The sequence below is a fragment of the Limulus polyphemus genome, unplaced genomic scaffold (assembly GCF_000517525.1).
Source record: "Limulus polyphemus unplaced genomic scaffold, Limulus_polyphemus-2.1.2 Scaffold52, whole genome shotgun sequence".
NCBI classification, from domain to species: domain Eukaryota; kingdom Metazoa; phylum Arthropoda; class Merostomata; order Xiphosura; family Limulidae; genus Limulus; species Limulus polyphemus.
This window is the reverse complement of record NW_013665662.1, coordinates 1,427,755-1,441,873: the sequence shown is the minus strand read 5'-3', so window position 1 is coordinate 1,441,873 and position 14,119 is coordinate 1,427,755. Positions and strand designations below refer to the sequence as shown.

The following is a 14,119-nucleotide window of genomic DNA, read 5'->3' as shown; positions in this document are numbered from 1 at the left end:
AAAAACCGCAAAACGCAAAATGAAATACTAAACATTTGTATGTACCCCCGCCATAGATCCTAATGAACCCATACCAATTTTGGTGAAGATCCACCCAGACCATGCATGGACATACAACAGACAGTACTATTATATATATATATATATAACATATTTTGTTTTTTATAGTTCTGGAGTCTCTCGGATCGACTACCAGAAGATGATTAGCCAATCGGACAATTTTTTATCATCCCCTGAGGTAAGATGCTTGATTGTCAATTTCTATGTCACAGAACAATAAAAAAAATATAAATTATAACAGTTTAGATTTATTATATCATCGCGCATTTGTTTACACGTATTGTTGACACCATATTTCAGAGTCTCTGATGACATTCAACATCTAAGGATAACATTATGGCGAGAGAATTATTACTGACCATCGCCAAACTTGGCCTCTTTTTTATATTCACGTTACTTCTTGTTCCAATTCCAATAAAAAAATTAACAAATATGGGCATGATATTACTCACAATTTCTAACATTAATAAAATGTCCAAGGAGAGTAGTTCTATATATTGATGTGTAATTCTCTAGAAAGCTAAAAAATTAGTTAATTTCAGCTGTAAAGAATCAGGAAGAATTCATCATACGTGTTACCATATTCAATTCAAAAATCGCGAATTGTAACAAAATCCACCCTGTTCTATTCTCGCAGGAGCATTTTACGAACACAAAATTTCCCAAATAAATGACAGTTTAAAGCTTTTTTTCTCTTAAATGAGAGTGAAAAACGGTACAAGTAAATTTCCAAAATATATACTCAACATATGTTGTTTAATAAAGGCGCGCTTTTTTCTTCACGACATGGTTCTAAGCACTTCGTTTGTAATCTGGGACAGCAATTTTTGACGTCAAAATTTTAATGATTGATAAATAAATACACAAACGTACAGATAGACCGATAGATAATTATGGCCATGGATAATCTTTGATTTCCTTGTGTTTCAGTTTTACGAGATGGATGATCAGCATCTTCCGTTTTACGACCTGGATAGTGAAGTATTGGACACCATTTTAAATGAGTATACACCCAACTACTGTAACCAGAATGACCACGTCATCGGAGCAACTGCAATTACAAACACAATACAACCTTACCTGAATTCAAGCTCAGTTTATCGTAAATATTAAGTAACGAAGTATTTCTCTCTTTTTTTTTCCCAGATAATCTTGTCTTAAAAACTACCACTTAATGATAAATATATATACAATTATCGATATGCCAACCAAAAAAGTATTTTTCTTTCACCAAATATATCTGTGGCATTTTTACTTTTCACTCCACTCGTGGACCTTGTTCGCCTGATAGCACTAAGTGTTACGAGAGTGAAACGTAATATGATATCATACGTTACTATTTCATTGCAAGATATTTTATATTAAATACAAACACAGTGCTAGGTTTTTATGCGTGATTCAACTAATGTTTCCCTATGTTAAAATGTAGTATGTATTCTCTTACAGCATGACAGGAGTGTGTTAACAATAAAATCTTAAGTCTAAACATAAACAAAGTAATTTATACCGTGTTAACACAAACAATAAAATCAGCATATCTATAAAAAAACATAGAATGAAACTAACAGTGATGACGAGCGAATTTATAGTTACTTGGTAACGAAAGTGATAGTTAATCTCTCTTCATACCGACCACTGAAATCCAAGCAATGCATACGTAAGAGTCAGACAACTCATTTTTCTTCATGACAGATGTAAATGAATGGTTAAAACGTATCATATTGTAAAAAGGTAGATCCAGGTGAAGACAAATGGGATGTAAATAATGTTTCAGACCTATAATTCAAATAGAACAATATCACCCTTGTAGGAAATTAACCAAGGTATATTGAAAAGACCACCCTGGAGTATAAATATATCTGGTTTAACTCACAATTTGAATGTATGTCGGCATTACAAGTCTGGTGATACTTAAAAAACGAGAATTCAATTCTTGCATTAAAAGTTGCTTGCGATACTTAAAGAAACTCTATAAAACACTAGGACTAAGTTGTCAGTTTTCTGCTATACAGTTTTTTTATATCCGAAACGTTCATATATGCATTAATTTCGGCTCACTACCTTAATCACATAGCCTCAGTATAAGCTATTAACTTGGACATATAACTGTCCATAAGACTCTAATCAGAGTCTAACAAATTTCTTTATGAATATAACAGATCAGTAGATTTATATATTTGTTGAATGTTCTATTAAAATACTTTAAGAAGATTTAGTGATATTTGTTTTTATAAGTATCGTTGCGTTTCGACTGCGGTCACATATATTCAAGAAGTGACAGCTATGCTGTTCGAAATAAAATAAACTCGGTTTTGAATTCCAATGTGGCCTCAGAAAAACATAACTTAGTGTATACTTATTTCCTCTGCTTATGCGAATTTTGAGTCGTGAAACTCGCAATTCCTTACAACTGATCAAGTAATCAATTCTTTAAAAACAAAAGACGTAGATCTGTATAAATACCAACAATCTACCTGATGCATATTTTCGAATACACAAAAATAAACAAGGAAAATCAAAGTTTAACCTGCCAATATATAATTATTAAATTTTATACAAAGTAAAAATGTGTTGTTGTTTTTTTTTTAGTTGTAAGTCACTTACAGCGTTTCTTTTAGTCGTTTACTACACATGACAGCTGTGCAACCATATGGTTTCTAAGTTGACCGTTTACATCATTGCGTGTATAAGATGTAGTTATGTATAGTAGAGAAAAAAAAATTGTTCAGTAAATATGCAGCGGTTTCTCCAGTTTCGCTTTGTTTTAAAATGTTTGCACAACGCTACACACATTAAACAGCGAATTCAAGACAGCACTTCTGTTAAAATTCATTACAATAGTACATAATGCATGTCAATGTCGTAATTGTTCACCTCAAATAAAAATTACTACCTCTAGTATATCTACATCTGAGACCATTTTGGTTTTGTAAGATTTGAAATATTTCATTCACTTATTTCTAGTGAAAACCATGTCAAGTAAGTTATATCCAAGAAGTTTGGTTGAGCTGAGACTTAGATAAGTGGTAAGGTTGGTTCGTCGGCAACTATATAACTCAGCTGAAGTAAAACAAAGACCAAACTTGTTTGTTTCTTGTCAAACGCAACGCTATACAATGGGTCATCTGTGTTGTGCCCACCGCGGTTATCGAAAGCCAATTTTTAGCGTTATAAATCCCTTGCACTTACTGTTAAGCAACTGGGATACGATAGACCAAAATTTTTACAAATACTTTCAGGATAAATTGATGAAAAAAAAAGATATCTAAGACATCATAACACGATAATTTGAAGTACTGTACAGCCCCTCGGTACGTACTTACAACGCTAAAATGATTTAGTGAAATGTACTAATATTCTTTGAAGCGAGTAAAAGTAATATGTAAATCAAAAAGAATATTGTTCATCATACAAAATGACTGTTTATAAGTTTGAACTAATTGCATGTATTCTTAAGAATGAAACATTTTATATGACACTTATAGGTGCAATATATGTATATATCTATATATATATATAGTGAATATAAGTATGAACTATTTCTATGATATTTACCAGTGTGACATATTTTTATAGTGTTTACGAGTGCAGAATATCTCTAGAGTGCGCGCGAGTACGAAACATTTCTCCAATATTTGCAAGTGTCATTTGTTTCTTTAGCGTTTACGAAGAAATATATATATATATATAACGTTTGTAAGTAAGAAATTTATCAGTGTACATATGCTTTGTAATTCTGTCTCTTTCTCTTTTTTTTTTTTTTTTCTAGACCGAATCTCTTCAGATTTGTTGCCGATTGTTAACCAAGACCAGGATTTATTGAACAGCATAAACTGGAACGATCAGAAGTTAACTTCACAATATGAGTTAGTTGGCCTCGATGTCCCGGATCACATTTCTTACAGCACTGTTGGTAAATTCTTTGTTATCGTTGTTAACTAATTTATTCAATTTGTCACTACGTTTTCATAAGACTAAGTGGCATTAATCTATAACGTTTCGAAAAATACTAGAAATGTACCTAATGTACGTTAATTCATGGAACAAGTACTTTAGCCAATAATAAAGCCTTTGGAACATTTTTTTTTATAATACAGATCCGTATGAAAGCTGTGACGTCAGCCTGACGAGTGGCTTTGGTACCTATAATGACAAACTATTCGTTGCATCTATTTCTCAAAACCATACAGAAAACACTGGTACGTTTTCTGCTTTGGTCAAGTGTTTGAAAAAGATCGTGATATATTGTAGATATATTTGAAGGATTTAAAGCAGGAGTTTGTTTTTAAATCATTCTTCCATCTCATAAAAGTGTTAACCAGTTAAATCTTGGTGGGATTATTTCTCATTATCGTTTATCAGATATTATAACGGATAATGAATGACTATGATTCATTCTGTACAAATTTGGAATCTTCTTATCTAATTTTAAATATAATAATATTTTGAGATGACATTAAAATGTCACTAGGATCGCTATCATAAATTATTAGGTGATTGTTAGAGTTAAGCATCAACCAATTACATTATTGTCTTTTTCCATTTTAAATTTTAACTGTATTATCCTGGATAAACTGGAGTAGAATTTTGTTGGTCTTACACAGTTTATGCCTACAGAACGATATATACGTACCCAATATTTATCTTTTGTGGAAATATAAGTCTTCTTCAGAACCTGATAAATCGCGTTTAAGTTATGTATGTTTTTTGCTGGATCCTCAGTTTAAACAGTGTTATCAAGGCTGTTTACAAACAATGATTTAAAAATTCAATGCTTTATAATAAACTTTATTATTATCACCCTCGAATTATATTCATAATATCATAATGTGTCAACTTCTGTCTACTGAATTGTTCTAAATCGGATAACGTCCCATTTCAAATTCAGTACTAAATCTTTAAGGTTGGCTAAACAAAGTCAAACAAAATTCAAGCAGTACTTAATTTTAAAATATATAAAATTTATTATTTGACACAAATAAACTGGTTCTGTTGCTCTCTCTCTTTTCCAACCACGAAAAATAGTATTGAAAAAAGGTCCATTTACTGGTTACAGAACCTGTACTTCCACCTATTTCAAAACTGTAAAAACACGACGTCCTTCAGAGTTTTCTTTCTCGTAGATATGTCATCTCTCAACAAACAACAAGGTACTAGGCGACGAGGAAGGCCTCCTAAAACCCAAGCCAAGCATCGAAACCGTCAAGGTGAGGACAAGAGGGTTACCGTTTAGAATTATAATATCTGGTTCGTCAATTAAAAACAAAAGAAGTTTCAATTAAATCACTAAAAGATTTCTCAAAAATTGTACATTGTATATATTGAACTAAAGCGAAGGAAATTATCGATTATAATATCAATTCTTACAGAAAAAAACTAAGAATGACTTATAGAATTAACCAGTTTTAACACTTTCATCATTCTTTTATTCAAACAGGGACATTTGAATGTTTCGTTAGGTTTGTTTATAAAAAAAATATGTTACTTTGCAACGGTATTCATATGCTTTTAAAACTTGATGTTCTGCAAATTATACTTTATATAAGATTAAGTAGTCTGTATTATAATTATATATATATTATATAAGTTAATAAAAAAAGGATGGAACGGAACAGATATTAAAACAATCAAATTACACTTCCTTTGGTAAGCAGAGGTAGACTCAATAAACTGAATGATTTTAAATATTATCCTATTTTTCTATTTAGTTTTTGAGTGTTTCTTTTAATATCTCCGAATATAATATATATATCATTATTATTTTTAACATTCAGCTTACATTGTAACCTATAATATCAATGGACTAGTCACATGTTTCCGAATTATCACTCTGAAGGTTGCCAAACTTTGTTCTACTAATGTGAACGTCACGATCAAAGAGCATGCACATTACGAAATTGAAATAAGAACATTTATAAACTATTGTTAGACATCGTCCTTAGAAGCTTGATGAAATTTGATAACATTTCCTTAAGTAATCTGTTTGAAAACTGAATATATTCTTATATACACAGAGTTTAGGAGGGTTTTTGAAATCAAAACAAAGACAACAACTTAAAAGGAAATAAAATGTTGTAAGTTGTGTAAGTGTTTTAATAAAAGCAGATGATTAAACCCTAACTTTAAGGTTCAGAATTGAACATCATCTCGGCGTAAGCTTTTCACTACTCTATTAATTCACTTAGATTTTTAATTAAGTTGATATAACCGAAATATTTCTATTAATTCCGTATTGTGAACTACGTAGTATCAGTACAAATTGAGGCCGAAACCGCCCTATTGCTCAGAATTCATTACAAATTCACATACCGAGGACAACGAGTGCTGACGAACGGCTTTTTAGTTACACAGATACAGAAAATGACACCTGGTGTATAAAGTGTTTTTTAATTACATAATCTGAAACGCTGTTTGTGTTCCATTCAATATTAGATACCTAAATTAATTTTACATGCAACCTAAAACACGAGAGACTATCTCCTGAAGTTGTTGTTGTTGTTCTATTTGTCGTCTTTGAAACTTTGTCTTTACACTTGATGAACAGTTCACACACCTCATGTGCAGCATTCTTAACTGTTCATTTACAAAAAAAGCTGCTGTTAAACGTTGAGTGTTCTTCAATAAGGGAAACTGTGATTAATTTATCTTCGCTTCTTTCATCTTACTAACAATATCTTTAATGATATACTTATAAGTTTCTGGTAATATCAAAAAATACATTGATAATCTTTATATGATTTTTGGCAAAACACCCTTAGGTTATTGACTGTTCTGTATTTCTATTTGTTCACATTTTACTTTGAATGATAGTTTATACAAGTTACAGATGCTTACATCATAGTTTTGATTCTATTTAAAATTTGACTTCTTCTTGATTGTTTGACTTCTAAAGTCAGGTTATGAAAAAAAAAGCTTTGATTTATCCAAAGTTCCTTCACTAAATATTTTATTTTATGCCTTAAAGCTTTGTTTGTTTGTTGTCTAGCTCAAATTACACGATGGGCTATCTGTACTGTGCCTATCAAAGGAATTCCAAACTCGGTTTTTAGCTTAATAAGCTTTCAGACCTATAGCTGAGACACTAGAGGTTCACCTTGAAGCTCTTTCATGTTTTTAGTTACATTTTACAATTTAGTATTCAGCTAAACAAACAGTTTTACAGGTAAATAGTTCAACCTCATTTTTCACTAATTCATTTCGATTAAAGTATGGGGACAGATTAGTTACTGTACCACAGGATATGACTAACTTTAAAATATTTCAAATAAAATAGTACACTTGTTCATCTTGAGTATTTTTGAAATAAACTAACTTTTAATGTTAATCAAATGAGACATTTCTAAAAATGTTTCTTTTAAAATTTTAATTAGCTGTTTAGTTTGAAGAAATGGAAGAATTTGGTCTATTCTTAAGATCGTTTTTCTAATTATAATAAGTTATATAAGAGATGAACAAAACAAAACAATGTTTTTTCAAGACTGTGTTGAAATAAATTGAAGTTTGGATTTTTTTAAATCATCAATGATTTTATTCGCATCCATAAACCAGAATACATATTTGTTTCAATTGTCTTTCAACATAATATTTATTTCAATAATTCATTATTTGTTTCCTCTTTCTCTCCGAAGCTAAATTATTAAAGAATTATCCCCGTAATTGTTTCTTTTTCTACTAAAATATAAACCACAAATTCATGGAATACATTGTAATCATTTTATGTCATTTTTCTCTTGAACATTGGTCCAGGTAAAGGATTAGGAAAATTGTGGGAATTTATCCGTGATCTTCTTCTTCATCCAAGCTACAATCCCGCATACATTCGATGGGAGCGACGTGAGGAAGGAATATTCAAATTTGTACAGTCAGAAAAAGTAGCTAAGATGTGGGGAGACCGAAAACATAATACAAATATGACGTATGAGAAACTAAGCAGGGCAATGAGGTAAGTTGCATGGCATTTTTAAAGCAATTACAGCAACAACCTCCCCCCCCCAAAAAAAAAGAAACTTACCTACTATCCATCAGAGACTTTGAAAAACAGCTGGATGATTTTTTCAAAATAATTACGTTTTGAAATCGTTCAACCCATCCTATTTTTACAACCTCTAACATGGCGAAGCTACATAATCCAGGTAACAATATATATATTTATATCTTAAACAGTTTATAAAAAAATGCACGTAAGGCGAGTATAAAAAAAACAACATGACACGTATATTTGACAAAATAAGTTAGGGATCAACAAATTATCGAAGTATAATTTGTAAGTAGCTAAATTATATACTCACAAGCTATTAACAAAAATTAACGTTGTTTTCTTTTATACAACAAAGCTGTTAGCATTGAACCTTAAACAAATAAATCTCATGATTTAGATCTTTTCAATATATGGAGTGATGTTACGCGCACAGCGAGAACAAGTAAAGTGAAATCAGACTTAATGACACCAGAGAAAAGAATAATAATGATTGTTAGGATATCGTAATTATAATAAATAGCATTCAACCACCATTCATTATGATATAAAGATTAGTATATCCGTCGTAGCAGCTGTTTCCTAACATCAACCAGAGAGCTATCGACGAACCTGTCCAATTCAGATGGCAAAATGTTCACTAGGATGTCTCCGCCCACGACAACGGCCAATAACAGCAATGCATTTTTGCCAGAAATTTAGGCTTGATATCTTTAAGGCCTCAAAGAAACTTTTGTCCCTTCAATTTGGATGGGAAGTAGCCTCGGGAAGTAGACAAAGGCCGTGACGCTGGACTCATCTTTAACTCGAAGTGGATGCGAGTGGAATCTGCCATCTGAGTTGGTTTTGACAGTGCTCTAGTCAATCGGGTCATCGACGTGTCAACAACATCAGCCAAAGAAAATGGAAATATCTGATCAGATTGGCTAGGTATATCCAGTTCCTCATAATTTATAGTGTGGTTTGAGCTCCAGTAACTTATAGAAAATATTTTTGTAGACCCAGATTACCAAGATAACGCACCTTGCGTCACGTTGTGTAGAGTGGCCTGTCATTTCTTGGATTTTCTGACACGTTTGCATGTTATCTTGGAAAGCATATTTTGTGACACTCTAATATTAACAACAACTGTGCTCTATCTCTTTTCTCAGGCATGTCTCGCGTCATAAATAACATCAAAGAGCATTATATAGCGAGATTAATCCAAGAACGCAAGTCAGCATAATTCAAGTACTTCGTACCTTTTAAAATATTTTATTTTTCTGATTATCAACATTAATTTATTTGTACTCACCGTATTGTATTATATCACGTTTTTCACTAGCTTGCGCACATTTTGGTTCCAGTGCCTTCTAATAATTAATTACATTTTTTCTGAACATTACACGCATATTGCATGAAACAATCAAATAAAGCATCCATAAATCTTCATCTTCTTTGGCTTTTCCCTTTAATAGGAGTCGCCGCCCTTCACACGTGTTGCCCTCCTCCAATCATCTTTATTCATTGCCAGGTCTTCTGTAATTCCTTTCTCGTTTATGTCTTTTTTAATCTCATCTTTTCAATGCTTTACTGGCGATCCCTGTCTTCTATTACTGGCTACTGGCAAATATAATGCTTGCCTTATTACTTGTTCTTCTTTTTTTCACGTGACCGGACCATCTCAGCTTCGCTTATCATGTTTTTTCCATTATTACACAGACTCCTGCCATTTCCTTAATTTCCATATTCATTCTCTCTCTCTTCTCTTTCAGCGACACCTCCAACAGCCATCTCACCATTATCATTCTTGTACTTATCAGCAAGCTTTTTTCATTCTTCTTCAGGGTCCAGGTCTCGGCTCCGTGGAGAAGCACCGGTCTAATTACGGTCTTATTGCACTTTGGCTTTCAGTACCTTTAGTAACCTTTTATCTTTCCATTTTCTGGATTCTATCTGTCACAGCTTTCTCCACTTTGGATTATGTTTCCCAAGTACCTAAAATCTTCTACCTGTTCCAGCGGCTTCCCTTTTATAGAAACATACACAAATAATGCTAGCTAGTTAAAGTAATGGGGGGGGGGGGGTCCACTGACTCCTGTCAGTGTGAAACTAATCCATGAGATCCCTGTAATAGTGACAAACAAGAGTGTTTATGAAGCAAAATATCCCAAACGCACAATGCACAGATTTATTAATTATTTATTTTTTAATTTGAAAATGTGGTCATTTTCACAGTAATCCTAGACTTTTAATTTTTTTTATCAACCGTATTATTGTAATTGATAAGTATAATCACTGCACATATCCTGCTGAAATGTATATAATTCTGTTCCTGAAACTAAATGTAATTAGTTAAAATCAAATTTCTCAAGTATTAAATACTGTATAGATATAACTATATTTGACAAAAGATAATTTTAATTTCACATTGGTTTTCACTTTCTTCATGCAGCAATATTCCCGCTAATTTTCACACATTGGTTGTTCACTTTCTCCTTGCAGCAATATTCCCGCAAATTTTCACACATTGGTTGTTCACTTTCTTCTTGCAGTAATATTCCCGCTAATTTTCACACATTGGTTGTTTACTTTCTTCTTGCAGCAATATTCTCGCAAATTTTCACACATTGGTTGTTCATTTTCTTCTTACAGCAATATTCCCGCTAATTTTCACACATTGGTTGTTCATTTTCTTCTTGCAGCAATATTCCAGCTAATTTTCACACATTGGTTGTTCACTTTCTTCTTGCAGCAATATTCCCGCTAATTTTCACACATTGGTTGTTCATTTTCTCCTTGCAGCAATATTCACGCTAATTTTCACAAAATGTTATTATAGAACTAGTAGTAAGATTACTTTTCTGCTTAAGCCAGCTTATTATTTAATAGGCTATAGTTTAATGGTTTTGATAATCAAACTTTGATAAAATATTTCAGGCTGCTTTATCATAAATATACATCAACTAATGTGTAATTGCCAATAAAATTAGTGAATTATCAAAAGACCTGGTTTTAAAAAGCTGTATAACTTCACCTTATGTAGGTTATTAATGTGAAATACTATAGTATTATAATGTAACAGTCAATACCACTATTCGTTGGCAAGGAATAGCTAAAACATTGGTGACCGGTGATGTTGACTATCTGCCTTTCTTTTTGGGTGGTTTAACACAAAAATTTACATGCGTTAGTCGTCCCTAATTTTTAAGTTATAGACTAGGCACAAATGTGAAACAAATGCAAATAAATAAATTTGTTGTTTTCCCTACATTGTAAAAAGTCATAGACCCAGATATGCTTTATTAAGTTTAATGTAGTAAATAAGACAGATTGGCCACCCTGTAAGTTGGCTATGTGTATAGCAGATGTTTAAAGTGAAATTAATAATGTGAGACATATTTGTTTTTTGCTTTTCTGGGTGTAATGTTTAGATAAATGTAAACGTACATGAAGTGTCTCTTGAAAGTATAATAATCTCGTAGTTTTAGGTTTATTACAGGACTATTATACAACTACATCAACTATATTTAGTGACATAAAAACTGTCATTTTATATTAAAAGTATTTCGAAGTTAAATTATTAGTAAATTCATTTGTTTGTCCAGTAAGAAAATTTTTGTAATGGCTAAAATATCATTCATTTTCTATTTTTACTAACTATACTTTCTCCTCTCACTTTCAGGTACTATTATAAAACCAAGGTTTTTCTGCCAGTATTTGGACGACGACTTGTTTACAAGTTTGGACCTAATGCAACGGGTTGGAGGATGAGGGAGTCTGACTCGTCTTTTTAACTACTTTAACAGGGGAATAAACATTTATTACACTGGAGATGTCTTTAACACGTCACTTACATACAATTGCTATGCAAAAAAAAAAGACATCTGTAGCGAATTTCCTGGAAAAACGTGTTTTAAACACACAGGCATAATAGAGTTCTGACTTGAATATTAAGTAAAAGCCAGAATATTATTCACTGTAAGCATTTGTTAGGCTTACAGCTCAGCGCATACATTAAACATACAATTAAGACGCATATGAATATAAGTAATTTGAAATATTGAAATGGTTAACGTACAGAAAGTGGATAGGATCGTTTATGTTTTACATGCATTATCCTACCTAACTGTAAGTAATCTGAAATATTGAAGTGGCTAGCGTACAGAAAGTGGATAAGATCGTTTATGTTTCATATGCATTATCCTACTGAACTGTAAGTAATCTGAAATATTGAAGTGGCTAGCGTACAGAAAGTGGATAAGATCGTTTATGTATAGAGTTCTTTGTTTTTGGTTTTTACCAATTTTTTTCCAATTATTTCACCCCTTAAGAATAACTTTATCGATTTAACCAACACAAACCCGGATAAGGCTTGGTCATTCTGGGGCATAAAGGTTTGAGTGTTTGTTGTTTGTATTATGTAGATGACATCCTCATTTCTTGCTTGTTAAAGCTGTTTGAAAATTAAAAAGGGGATAACTTGTGAACTGTTTAATTCAAATAAAAATATTTTTTTTTACATTTTACTAATTTAGATAGTGTTGTTTATCAGTATATATTATTACAATCGTGACAAATGGTAATAATGATATTGTATTTAACCAACATCACTAATGTTGAGTCCCGCCGATTTAATCCCAATTTTCGTTTCGTTTGTAAAATTAAATAAACACAACCATATTTATATACTCATATTTATGTACATGTTTGTGTCTGTGGACTACTTGTATTTTGTTATTATGCTTTTGGGAAAGGAAATATATAGATTACCCCTAACATTGTGCAAACTTGATGAAAGTGAGAAAAGGAGGAAGTATCTAAAAAAAACCAGTACTGTAAAATATAAACAAACATTGATAGCAGAAGATTTTAAATATTTATTTTAACACATATACACGAAACTAAATATCGGTTCTTTTTTAAATTCCGTATTGAGAATCTCTTGCACACAGCTAGTTCCTCGTTCAAAATATTTTATTAGAAAAACCTTATTATTCTTGTTTCTATTGTTTATTAACACTCTTATCAGGTGTCCAATTACATAACAATAAATGTGTTATTACAAGAAGCAGAAATAGCTTGTACAATTATTTATTTGCTCGTGAAGCAATAGCTTAAAGGGTCATTTCTGGTTGTTTCATCTATTCAACTGTTAATTTATGGTTGTTTCATCTATTCAACTGTTAATTTATGGTTGTTTCTCTATTCAACTGCTCATTTATTGTTGTTTCATCTATTCAACTGTTCCTTTTTGGTTGTTTCATCTATTCAACTGCTCATTTTTGGTTGTTTCATCTATTCAACTGTTAATTTATGGTTGTTTCTTCTATTCAACTGCTCATTTATTGTTGTTTCATCTATTCAACTGTTACTTTTTGGTTGTTTCATCTATTCAACTGCTCATTTTTGGTTGTTTCATCTATTCATCTGTTCATTTTCGGTTGTTTAATCTATTCAACTGTTCATTTATTGTTGTTTCATCTATTCAACTGTTCCTTTTTGGTTGTTTCATCTATTCAACTGCTTTATATGGAACAAACAATAGAACTTGATACTCTAGCCTGTTTTGTTTCAATGCAGCAGTGCTGTAGTTACAAATTCATTTTCATGTTTAATGCATTAAGCATACAAAAGGACGAGAAGTAAACAAAATGCACAAACAATCTTTCTTTCTTTATTATCGAACACATTCTTATATTATATATTTCATACTTGTTGTTATATACCTCCAACTTTTAATCGTGTTTTGTTTACTTTTTTACTATTTGTATACAGATTCACACGATAATAATATGCAATACTTTTAGTGCATATACGTATCAATTTCCAAATGTTTCTCAGATATAGTTATATGAGGAAGGTCCTATTGATCATTGTTTAGCTTAAATAACAATTACAGTTCTGCCAGTCGTACTCTCAACTTGTTTTAAAATATTTTGATATGCAATGAAATGTACACGTACTAATAGTTTATAACAAGTTCTGCCTCTGGTTCAAAGATTGCAGAACAAATTATAATAACCTCAGTTCTGCGTCCGGTTCACAGATTGTAGCGAAAACCACAACAGTCCTGCTGTAATTCCTCGTACTTAACAAAACACA

General features: G+C 31.6%; 1 protein-coding gene across 1 annotated transcript in view; it reads left to right on the top strand.

The window, feature by feature from the left end:
* Window positions 1-12,456, top strand: part of LOC106463372 (ETS-related transcription factor Elf-4-like) — a 27,339-nt gene extending 14,883 nt beyond the window's left edge. Inside the window, exons 2-8 of the mRNA XM_013923398.2 lie at window positions 169-238; window positions 991-1,162; window positions 3,830-3,973; window positions 4,158-4,259; window positions 5,184-5,267; window positions 7,807-8,002; window positions 11,700-12,456. Of these exons, the coding sequence (XP_013778852.2) occupies window positions 200-238; window positions 991-1,162; window positions 3,830-3,973; window positions 4,158-4,259; window positions 5,184-5,267; window positions 7,807-8,002; window positions 11,700-11,811 (849 nt within the window). The 5' untranslated portion in view covers window positions 169-199 and the 3' untranslated portion in view covers window positions 11,812-12,456. The remainder of the gene's footprint in view (window positions 1-168; window positions 239-990; window positions 1,163-3,829; window positions 3,974-4,157; window positions 4,260-5,183; window positions 5,268-7,806; window positions 8,003-11,699) is intronic.
* The last annotated feature ends 1,663 nt before the right edge of the window (window positions 12,457-14,119 follow it).